Source organism: Cicer arietinum, chromosome 5, assembly GCF_000331145.2.
Source record: "Cicer arietinum cultivar CDC Frontier isolate Library 1 chromosome 5, Cicar.CDCFrontier_v2.0, whole genome shotgun sequence".
NCBI lineage: Eukaryota > Viridiplantae > Streptophyta > Magnoliopsida > Fabales > Fabaceae > Cicer > Cicer arietinum.
In genome coordinates this window covers 41,757,065-41,770,299 of record NC_021164.2, presented here as the reverse complement: position 1 = coordinate 41,770,299, position 13,235 = coordinate 41,757,065, and the positions used below count along the sequence as shown (strand labels likewise).

The following is a 13,235-nucleotide window of genomic DNA, read 5'->3' as shown; positions in this document are numbered from 1 at the left end:
AAATAAATTTAAACCAAATCACAAAATCAATTCAGTACACAACATTTCATCAAAATAAACTGTAGATAATTGCAACTCAAACAGATATCAGCCAAAAAATCATAATAAATCAGACATGAAGACTTGCCCTGACATCACTTGTTAGATTTAATTTATCAACCACCTCTGATATCATTTGTTAGATTTAATTTATCAATTATATACAAGATATGTTCAATATCAGATTAAAAATATAATCATACCCAAGTGCAGAAACAACTAAATATGAGCATTCATATTTTAGGATCTATATCATGTTTGATTAATCAAAGATGAAATTTAAGAATACACGAATTTTTAGTGTGGTTTTTCCTCAATTAGTATTCTTAATGTCTTGAACACTCTTCATATGAGAATGGTGAGAATAAGTTATTTGTGTATATTGAAGACCATAGCCTATATACAGTGGTAATGTCAATTGAATTTTCATTACTCCCAAATGGATCTTCGAACATCCACCTATATTTTTTTTGCCTCATATAAATTAATTAAATATTTAATTAACTATCTAATTAGAAATCTAATTAGCTTTATCATTAATCAATTAAGGCTCTTAATTGATATATAGCTAATATTATTAAATAAATATATGTGTCTATGTAACAATGTTGGAATTAATGTAATAATTAAATAAAATATTTAATAAAATGTTACAACAATTGATGCCTAAGTTTTTTATTTATTTTTTATTTTTTTTATAGATGATGATTATTATTTTCATGGGAGAATAAACTTTACCAATCAAACAAATAAAATTGAATTTTTTTTGAAGTTTTTTTTAGGATGCATGAAAGTGGTATTCTCACAATCACATCCCCTTAATGGCCAATTGAAGTGTTTGATAATTTTGTATTATTGATACAATTTCATTTTTACTAAAATTATTTTCTTCAAATTCAATAATTTACAATATTTTTTTTTATAAAAAATATTTTATTTTTTTGTAATGATTAAAAAACGTTGCGGTAGCTTATAATGAGTGATTAAAAAGACTGTAAAAATAATTTCTACAAAAAGAATAGTGTAAAACCGTTGATAGTTCATCCATAAACTTGTTCTCTAAAGATAACTTGGCAACGATTTAAAATAGTCGTCGTTGTAAATTGAAATTTTTTTATTGTAAATGATAGCTATGACTACGGGTTTATCAAAGTGTTGTTTTAAAGAAAGTTAAACAAAATTGTTGCATAATACAAAAGCAACGTCTCGGTTCTCCAAAGATAAAAAAAATCATTCTAATAAACTACGACAACAATTTTTATAAACTTTACGCAACAGTTATTGTATGTTGCCGTAGGACAAAATTTTGTAGTGACTCCTTCAAGAAGGTGAAATAAATTTGCCAACAACGGTTATTTTCAAACAAAAATAACTTTCCTCCATGTAATATCCTAAATTTAGGATACATTGTCTCATCAACTTGTGGCGGCCATTATCAAGTAAATCTATTCCCAACTTGTCTAACCACCGTGTCAGAAAACCAAGCTTGATTAACAGGGGCGTTTCAAATAATTTGAAAACTCTGTTATAATCTTTAAAATTGCACTCTTAATAAAAAAAAACACTAAAGCCTAAAATGAATTGTTCTTTTTTTATTTATATTGTAAATAACATCAATAACATAAAATAAAATAAAAACTTATAAATAACATCAATAACATAAAATAAAATAAAAACTTGTAAATAACATCAATAATATTAAAACTCTAATTCTATTTTTTTTATATTTGTCACAAAATTTGGACTTTTTTTCTTTTGAATTATGGAACTTTTTTATTTTTAGACCCTATGATACAAAGTGAGTTTTTATCTTTTAGTAATATATTTTTGAGGTCTATAATACTATTAAGAAATTAATAAATTTGGGTCTTGATCAATTGGTTTGTCTACACAGGCCCATTATTGACCTGTTAATTGATAGGGTTTGTTGTAATAAATTTTTATGTAACTTTCTATTACATAATTTGGTAAAAGCTCCTTAACCCTTCATAAAAGATAGACCCATCATTTCTGGTGTCACATTGTGTTTGACCCTTTTGTATGTTGTAAAGATTGGAGTACTTATTGTACTCCTTTTAATAATAGTTTTCCTTATAAAAGAAAATTGTGGTTACCATTATTCCCAATACATATAGAATTAGAGGAGGTGGTAAAGCTTGACTCATAAAGAGATTTTTGATGCTTTTAATGAGCTTGCATATTGTAGAATATTAGCCAAATTAACAAAAGAAAGTGAGGATGAGCAAGACAAACAAGGACATTCACTCTCATCTATCCCCGACATAACTTAGACATATTCTAAGGCCAACTATGATCTATACCTAATTAGTGGCCTCACATGCATGATTTAATCGTTTCTCTTTTGCACATTTGATTTCCTACAATACCCTTACCATGCTCGAGTGACTATGTGATTTGTTATGTCTGCCATTTCATTATTTCATTATTTCAGAATGGTTTATTAATTTTATAAATGAAAAACATCGATCATTGGGCCTCTAAAATTAAAGTACTCTTCATGAAAACGAACCCTATTTATATTCAGTTGTTTCTTTTGGCCATTGGTATATTTTATATCAATATATAGTTATTTGATCTACCTTTAATACTTGTACATGGAAATATGATGCAATTAAAACAATTTCTTTTGCCTTTTGTGAAACTTTTTTTTACAAGGCCTTTTGAGATACTTCACAAGCACAATATTATAGTTTCAATTTTCTAAATAAATTTATAGTTTAAAATACGGTTCATATAGTATTATATAAAAAAAAAAAATTAGCAAAATATGACAATCTAGTAGCTTATTATACTAATTACTTAGGTAGCTATTTTTTTTTTTTAATGAAAAATATGTAAAGAAAGAAGAGTAAAAGGATATTCTAACCTAATACAGCCTAACAGAACGACCAAACGAGGGGATTTATAATAGATATTATAGAACAATTATAAACCAAAATTAATTGCATCTTTACACTCATATCAAAGTGATAAGTATGGTTATTATTTAAAAACAAGAATCATGCTCTTCCAAAAAGAAAGACTAGATTCGTGCATATTCTTTGTTCATAACGAACAATAATAAACTATTGAATAGCCCATATAGATCACAAGTAAAAAGTTAGGCAGTCCAACTATGCCATTTCCAAGTTAATAAAGATACATGTAACATGGTTTTTGCATGCTTTAATATTTTTTCTGACATTATTGAAACAACAATGAAACCACGATGATTTATACAATAAATTACTTTTATAAATGGTTCACCGTAGATTATTACTTAAAGATTATTAGAAATTCTAACAACGATCGACGATATTTTTCAAAATTCATAAATCATGATTGGTTTTAAATTGCAATCTTTAATTGCAATTGTAGCTGCGATATTGTAGATTTTCAGTTCTCTGCAACGACGTCACAACCACAATTATGGTTGTATCAGCCGCATTTTTCTGCAATATAAGAGTTTGCAATGTAACTATTATCGCAACCAACCGCAATTTAAAACCATACTCATGAACCTCATTATCTTTATAGATAAAACGATGACTTGATTGAAGATGCCTATTATTGTTAACAAATATTAAGAGACAAATATAAATATTGATGACTTGAATAGGGTTGATACAATAGGAGACAAATATTTAATTTTTGTTGTTCTAATGAATTAATATTATTTAAGCCACTTTTTCAATAAAAATAAAAATGATTATTAACATTTATTATTAAGAGACGGCGCCTATTATTGTTAACATTTTTAAAGAATTTATATATCCAGATTGATATTAGAATTTGCCTAAAACAACCCTTGTGGTGTAAGCTATTCAATTGACTATACAAAAGAGAGGTGGTCACCCCCACAACAATATTAATTATGCAACTTAACCTTTAGTCAATTACAACTTTATATACAAATCGATGGAAATATTTTAAGGCATATCTTCGTCATGATTGAACACAAGTGGGCTCTAAACAATTATGATACATCAAAGACTACATGATTGGGACAAAGATAATATATTTTCATCACATATGCACTAACTTGTTTTCTTGCTTTTAAAGTCATGACAATAGAAAGAATACGTGGTTATGCATCCTCTTCAATTCCTCAGCATAATATACAATTTCTCATCTATAGTATTAAATATCATAAAATAAAATTATGATGTAGAAAAAAGGTGAGCCTTCAGATTTCATATCTGGAACTCACATTCTATATTTGCTGTGGCTGTGCCACTAAGTGCTAAATAAATGTGTCTAGTTGTCTCAATCAGGAGTGGGAAATGAAACATGGAAAGAGTAGAAAACACATAAAGACATTTTTTAATAGTCTTGCAAGTTAAGTAAATAAATAATATTCAAGGTATTAGTTCAGGTATTAATTAGTTCAGTAACAAGAGATTAACCTTGTAACGTCAAGATAAAATGATCAATAGTACAACTTTGATTAATAAAAAAATTTCTTTCTCCATTTTTTATTTATAAAATAGTAAACAAATAAGTCCAACATTTGATTATATAATTGCTTTTATTAGTGCTTGCACAAATAAATATACAGTTTAATTGAGTGTATAATATGACCCAAATTTACAATATTGAACATGTTGATGAGCTAAACAACACTGGATGAGATTACAAATAGTTTAGAAGCTTTAGTACGTTGGATAAAAATTTAGAAACTAACAATAATTCACTAATTTATTATCATTTATTTGTAGATAAGTAATTGATTCAACTACTTAGATAAATATTTCTTTGCTATTAAATTGTAATGTTTTCAATTGGATCCATAACTTATAGTTTCGTGGTTTGAAATTAGACTCTGATACATAAGTACATTAAACTCATAGTTTTACATCCACAGAGCATAAAAATTAAATTAAAATAATTAACACTATAAAAGTTAGTTGATTGATAAAAGATACTAAGCGAGTACATGATAATTAAGATGCTTTGTATAAAGAATTTGTGAAGAATTAAGAAATCTAACTACCTAACCACTTCATAAAAGATGGGTACTAGATAGAGTTCATCTCGCTATGATGCTGGATTTAGATCTCTTATGATATACTTTTGTAAAAAAAAAAAAAAAATCTTAAAAAAAAAAAAACTAACTAATGGAGTTGTAACAATATGCTAACAAACCCACTGATCATGAATATTTCTATTCCCGGAGCAAAATTGGAAACCTCACTAGTTAATTAATTAAGTGCAATACAATTACCAATAAAGCAATGTTTTTATTCCCCACTCAAAGTATATAACTAAAAGAAATGAAATAAAGAGGTTACAAGAAAAGAAATCGATTACTCTAACAAGAAATTAAAAGAATGGAAAGGAAAAGAAGTAAAGAAAGCACAAATCTTGAAGTTTGAAAGTTTTTTACAAGAATAAATATCCTTCTATTGGTAATTAATCCCAAGCTGGCTCACAGAATAAAAAATAGAAATAAAAATTCAATCAGTTAATTTGATACACAAACTCTCAAGATTTTTGTAATTTTAAATCTTTCTTGTGCAAAAATAAATTAAAAAAAATTAGAAATGTGAAATATTTCGACCTATCAGAACACTTTTCTTAAAATAGACAGATAGATGAATAGACGGTATCAGCGACTCGAATTAGGCGGAGAGTACTCACAAACAACTTCGGTGTGCACTTCTCTTCTATGAAAGTTTCTATGACAACCACAAGCAGCACATGTAAGAGATCCAATTGTTCCTTCCCCTGTATTAGCCATAAACTCTCTGCAACCATCCACAGCATACCCTCCAATATTTGCTGCATGATTCTTTTGACACTCTCCATATCTAATATTTCTTATCACTGAAGATGAAGTGTTGTTAGCCACATCTCTTTTAACAACAACCTGTCTCTTCTTCATACTTTCAAAAACCCTATATATAATATAGAAGCACTTTTATAGGTTCCAATCAATTCTTTCTCATAAATTAGTTGGATGGTGATTTTATGATTATAGCGATGGTTCTAGCTATATATATACAAGTGAGTGTGCAATTGCTAGTGACTAACCCTAACCCTAGTGTGTGAATTTGTGAATGTCTTGTTTGGGTTAAGAAATAGGAGAAAAGATGTGAAGAACATGATTCTTGTGGTATATTGAGCAGCCTTATTTTACTATCTTTTTTATGCTCATATATTTCAACCAATGAGTGACGACATATATTGGGCCACCTGGTCCCTATGTATAAAAGTGAAATAAATAGTTCTTTGAATATATGTGGTATCCTATTTCAATATAAATGTGACACGTATTGATTTTCTTTTATCCTAACTATGAAAAATGCGTAAAAGAGGAGGACTGGCCATAAAAAATCACATGTTGGATTTGATTTGATTTATATTACTTTTGTCTCATAACAATCGAGTCATTTCATCATTTTATTTATATATTAATTTAAAAATTTTAAGATATATATAAATGAAAGTAAAAAAAATATAATTTTTAAAATTATCTTTGTTAGATATAAATATATTATCAAACTCATAAATTTATAATAGAAAAAATTACATTAAAAATGATGTAAATAGTATTAATTAAATGATATTATTATAAAACCATAAAATAAGTTAATTTAGGAACACATATTTTTTACAAATAAGTTAATTATTGTAAAACAAATGAAGTATTAAAATATATCTATACCTAAGTCTCTATGGATCTATGAAAAAATAGTGTGTATATCTATGTTGATATAAATAAAAGAGATATCTAATTTTAGTGTATTTAATTGAATAAACGAATTTTTCAAATAACAATATTGAGGGAGTATAGAAGGTACTCGATAAAAGAAATGCAACTATATTACAATAAAGAAGTACACTCTCAAACCTTTTTTTAGAGGTATGACAACAAACCTAAACAACTCATAAGAATAATGAAGACTTTTTTAGTTGAGTTATTGCTTATACTCTCTTAAATGAAGTTTTGAGTGACTTTGGTCATCCTAATACCAAGACCACCTCTATTATAACGATTAGTCTATTCTAACCCCAAATTTTGTAATATTACAAATTCATATAAAATTTAGTAATCAGGTTAAATATTTAATTTACTTTGTATATTTAGCAATTTTAAGGAGTAAACTAGGATAAGAACATTGTATTAATGGTATAATCATTCATCTTATCTTTCAATTGATTTTGATTTGACTGTAATCCGATATTTATAACTCTAGAATCCCTTTTCAAAAGCAAATCAACTTAGATGACGACTTATATGCATCATTTGAGACTTCAAATGCATTATTCACATCTTTAGATTTTGAATTGGTTTAAGGTTATTTCTATCAGTTTTGTAGGATAGTTTTCTAGCTTTCCAACTCAACCAAGAAAGGGTCAATATCACTTTTGTAGCTTAATTTATGGTCCAAACAGTGAAGCAATGTAGTTGTTGCAGTTGTAACAAAAACGATATTTTTGTGGTTTTTAACTTTTGATCTATCGCAAACTTATTTAAATAACTTGGATCCTTTTTTACCTCAACAAACTCGATGACCTAGAACCACTTTTTAAACCTAATTAGAGGCTAAATTCATGTATCTTGCTTTGGTGATCAAAATTGGTGAAATTTGAGAGAAACACTAAAATATTCACAACTTTCTCATTTGTAATCTGAATTCAAAGTTTTTGGTTGTTGAATGATTGTATAAATAAGAGTTATAATCTAGTGTCTTACTCATTGTTCATAATTCATTCGATAAGTCATGAAAATATGATTTATTTTATGTTTTTAAATTCTTTCTCAAAAACCTTGCCCTAACCATTATTCTTGTTTTTAATTCATTATTTTAGATCCAAATTCGAAGTGATCATTATCTTTCTTCCTTGATCATGGCTGATTTTTATGGACTTGAAGACCCATGGTCGATGTAGGATTCATCGATTTGTAAGTGATTGAATCCATCAATGAGGTATGGGGCTTACATTGTACAGGGGATCACATTTCTTGCATATATGATATTTAGTGTATGAATAATAATATTAAATTATAAGTGTGTGATTGCATCATAAATGAGTATGATTATATGTCTTGATTTATGTATTGATGTGTTGTTCATTGTTAATGACTTAAGTTATGTGTCTAATGCATGTAATTTGTGTGATTCATGTACGGTTTGATGTTAGTATTGTTGTTAGGTAACATGTGATGATTGTTGTATGTTTCCGTTCAACTTTAAAGTCAAAATTACTTTTTTTTAATCAACAATAATGCTACCTACACCCCTGACTTTACTACCCACACCCCTCATTCTTTTTTTAAAAACAAAATACCCAAAAGTCCTTTCATATTTATAATATTCTTTAATTTTATTTCTCCCTTTATCACCATTCTTAACATCTCATAACTCATATCACAAAATCACCATAACTCGTCAACCCTAACTTATAATCATTCATAACTCACATCACTCACTCACAAATTACACCCCATCAGTTTCCTCTTCACATTATGGTTAAAGTGACCCAAGAAGGTATGTTTATTGTTCTGTTTTTGAGTTAATATTTTTTTTCTTCTAAATCTGAGGATTTTACGTGAACCCAATTCACATACATTGTAACGTTACGTGACTTGAATTCACGTACATTGTAAAAATGTATAAATCTCCGAATGTATGCAATCTTAATTCACGTAATCGTACGTGATTTAATATTGCGTAATTAATGGAGTTTGAATATCGTAGGTGTTACGTTAACTCAGTTCACGTACGTTTACGTGAACTAAGTTCACATACATTTATTAAAATTCAATTCATGTACGTTTACTAGAATTCAATTCACGTAAACGTATGTGAACTGAGTTAACGTATTAGTATTGCATAATCCTGAATTTTTTGTGTTTCTTTTTTGATGTAGGTAAATTGACCAACGAGGAGAATGAAGTAGCAATGTCAATATACAAGAAATGGAGGTTTGAATTATAAATTCACCTTTTTAAAAATTTCTATTAAAAACATAAGAAAATAACTCAAGATTGATCTTGGTTGTGAAAACAGAAAACGAGTTCTTGGTTTTAACCAGAAAAAGGAGAATGTTCTTGGTTAGTTAAAATCAGTAATTTAGTTTATGTATTTAACTTGATAATCAATCAGACTGAAAGTAAATAGATAACGGAAGAGATACCACACAACGATATATCCTGGTTCACCCAACTCGGGTTACGTCCAGTCCTCACAACCGTGAGATTTTTGCATTAAGTGTTTAAAACAAATAACTTTCTTGGTTTTACAACACCTAGTTCAAATCAACCTTGATCTGTTATAAAGTTAAAACCTTTCCACCCAGAAAGGAGTTCGATGAAGTCACCTATCAATCTTGATAGAATTTTTTACAATCTACCCAAACTATACTAAACTCTTATAGTTTGAGTTTTACAATAATGATAAGATTGTTTTGTTAGAATCTTAGAAGGATCAATACTTGTTTGAGTTCTGAATCTTTGACAAAGAAATACAAGAGAATGATTCTAGGAATCAAATGGGAAAAATCATAATTGATTCAATGTATGTGACTGAGAGAAATTCAAGTATGATTGAAACGAGTAATGAATTGCTTAGTACTCGAAGCTCTTATTTTTCCTTAAGCTTGACCTTCCTTTTATAGGCTTTTTAGAGCATTTAATAATGGTCAAAAGAGCTGTTGGTAGTGCTCTGTCAGATTTGCCCAAAACTTATATATTTGAATAAAAATATTCCAGCCTTTGAACACTTTTTGAACTTTGTTGACTGAGCTGGTTTCTTTGTTCTTGATCAAATTTATCTTGTGATTAATGATCTTTAATCTTTAGATATATGATTGATGTTACATCTTTGATCTGGAGACTTGATTCTGTACAAAATAGTTTGGAGAATGATGTTGAACTTCTGCAGAAATATGGAGATTGATACTGAACTTCTGCAGAAACGGAGATTGATAATCAATCTGGACTGTTAGTCTTGAACATCATGGAGATTGATAATCAATATGGAGACTGGTATGAATTTCTTCATTCTTTACTGAGACGGTCCTTTGTTTATGCACATAAACATCTCAGAGATGTGCTTAATTGATTCAGATTAAGAATGCCTTTTGAATCGTGCAAAAACATGTTGAAAAATGGTGAAATAAGGTGTGAGAATGATGTAACAAAGCTGGAGAATGATGATCAGTAAACTGGAGAATGTTTGCATCATTCTGGAGAAAGATGTTTGCTGCTAAAGATCAAGTGTAACATGCTTGAGAATGTTTATCAATCTAGAGACTGATGTTACACTGCTGTCTATAATGATCAGAATGCTGTCAAGAATATTCAGATATGTCTCGTCTTGCTAATTTGTGATCTTCTCTCTTTGTGATTCAAGTAATTTCTTTGAATTTGATCATCTCAGTTTGTTCCTTGCCAAGTATTGATGATATAGATGTAAAATCCATAGGCTAAAACTTTTTTTAACTAGTGAAGATTGATTGATTTTGGAGCTGTGATGATCATTCTGGAAACTAGAGAACGTTCTCCGTTTTTCAGATTTTGTTAAAAATGTTCTCCATTTTTGTATGTTCAGATTCTTGCTTTTTATGTTGATTTCTTTGCTTTGTTTAAATCCTATCTTTAAATTAATAAACTCAAAAGCACAAGTTAAATTAACATAACATTTAGAATCATAATTAACATTCTTAATTAACTTTTTGTTCGTTTTCATCAAAACATTAAATTGAGATGGTGTCTCAACAATCTTCCCCTTTTTTTGATGATGACAAACATGTTAATTTAGATTTTAATTTTGATTCTAATTTTAATCATAGAGAGCTTAAAAGCTCCCTCCTCAGAATATGCTTCAGATTTTTGAACCAACATAAAATCTAAAATAATTATCCCCCTTTGTCAACACAAAAAGGTTGGGGAATACAAAAGAAATGTATACTATACATAGAAAACAATGAGTAGACTCCAGTTTTAAGAAAAATAACATTTTCTAAAAAACTCCCCTTGAATATTTTGAAATTGATATCCTTCAAAATTCCAAAACACGGGTAAGATAAGATGAATGTGAATGAGAGTGAGCGCATTTAGGGAAGCAAAAATAAGATGAATGTGGCAATATGTCAAATATAATTTTTCTCTTTACAAAACACTCTTATGCTAATAAAGTTTGTGTTTTTCAAAACTAATTTTTTGAAATGATCAAAGAGATTTTTTCACATAAAAAAAATGCTTTTAAGGATATAAAGAGGAGAATTTGTAGAAAATGATTTTAATTCATTTAACAATATATTTTGAAATTATGATAAAAATTGATGATAAGGATTTGAGTTCCAAGAAAGAATTAAAAAATAATCATGATTAGGAAATACATTGATAAGATCCAAAGAAGCACTTGAATTAGACAAGAGTATGTGCTTCTTCTAACGTGAAACTTGAATATCATTTCTGTATTTCAGAGGCAAATCAACCACTGTAATTACACCTCCAACATCAGCTTTGGTACCATATCCTTCTAATTAGTTCTTCCAATAATTTGATCATGAGGAGATTATTTTGGAGGAAAGGTCAATAGTGAGATATGTGTAGGGGTGTCAAAAGTAAATAGTTCAAACTCATTTAGAAGTTGTTGAAGTTTTTTCAACCATATCATGATAATAGGAAATATTAGATTTGATTGGATGTTGCATATTAACTATCAAGAACATTCTGGAGAATGTTCTGCTTTTCTAGAAAATGTTATGCTCTTTTGCAGAATGTTCTGCTCTTTTGGAGAATGTTCTCCTTTTCTGCGGAATGTTTTGTTTTTCTGTAGAATGTTATGCTCTTTTGGAGATTATTTTTCTGTAGAATGTTCTGCTCTTTTGGAGAATGTTCTTCTTTTCTGAAGAATGTTTTGCTTTTCTATATAATGTTCTGCTCTTCTCTAGAATGTTCTAGTATTGCTTCCAAAATGAAACTTTTTGCTTAAATTGATCATTCTCTTAGATTTTGCCTTTATCGTTCTCCAGCTTTTAAGAGGAGAATGAAATTAAGACTGTTTATCAATCTCGGTTTCCTGGAAAACATTATGTTGTTGCTTGATAGCATGTCAACAAGTGTATTGAATCATTGCAAGTAATAATAAAAACGGTAGTACCGAGTGTCGAACTCAAGGATTGGGTTTTACTATCGAATTATATTTAATTACTGAAATTGAACAAAAAATTTCGAATTAATTGAAATAATGTTTGAAATTAACAACATTAATAAAATTGATCCTTTATAATGAGAAAAATGTCAGGGATGAGTTTCACTTCGAATCCAACCTTGGTGTCAAATTCGATCCTAGTTATTGAAATCCTTTATTGAATTATTACCGAATTCTCTTTATTATTCTTGCCCTAATGTCTTAGTGATAGAACCTTTAATTCCAAAGTAACCCCTAATTCCTTAGTAGATTTAAGATTTTAAGCATTATCGTATAGAAATTCTCTTGTAAATTATTGCTTTGCAACTAATTTAATTGGTTTCATGACCTCCATCTATGTCTAGACTACAAATTCATGAATTTCTCATCTCAAGCATTCGTAAAGTCCACTTCCGTTTCAAAATACAAATCGTAGAACATTTTAATGTTGATCAAGCAATAAAAAGCATTAAGCACAGAGATAAGAAAAATAATTCAATGAACTCATTCATATAACCAAAAATCAAATCATAAAAATAAGGGTTTCATCTTGTTACACTCATCCCTAACAAATATGGTTTAGTTACTCATGACAGAGATAAAAAAACGATAGAGATTAGAGAAGAATTACAAGAAGGATTCATGAATGATTCTTGATAAAACTGCTCCAATGATGTTAGAAACGATCGTCTTTGAGTTTCTATGCTAGGGCACAAGTCTCCCAACTTCCCAAGAGTCAAAAAGATCCCTAAAAAAAGTGAAAAATTGTGTTTTTATGGTTGTTGATGCATGTCGCTCGCTCTAGGCGCAAGAAATGCGCTCCAGGCGCGCATGGACAGTGTTACTGGTCTGGAAATGCGCCCCAGGTGCATATAACGCACTTCAGGCGCGCCTGGACAGTACTGAATGGCTGGATAAGTGCCTCAGGCGCGGCTGGCGCGCTTCAGGCACACAACATCTACTGTCTGACGTATATTGCATTTTTCTCCTCTTTCGAGTCAGAATTTGGTTCCGGTGTCTTGATGAAAGTTATAGCTATGGATCCTAGCT

At 28.9% G+C, this 13,235-nt stretch overlaps 1 protein-coding gene across 1 annotated transcript; it reads right to left on the bottom strand.

Annotated features, from left to right (window-relative positions):
• Positions 1 to 5,386: 5,386 nt before the first annotated feature.
• LOC101499066 (mini zinc finger protein 3-like) lies at positions 5,387 to 6,197 on the bottom strand. Its single transcript, XM_004499389.4, has one exon. It carries the CDS (start codon positions 5,921 to 5,923, stop codon positions 5,648 to 5,650), a length of 276 nt encoding a protein of 91 aa, XP_004499446.1. The 5' UTR covers positions 5,924 to 6,197; the 3' UTR covers positions 5,387 to 5,647.
• Positions 6,198 to 13,235: the final 7,038 nt, after the last annotated feature.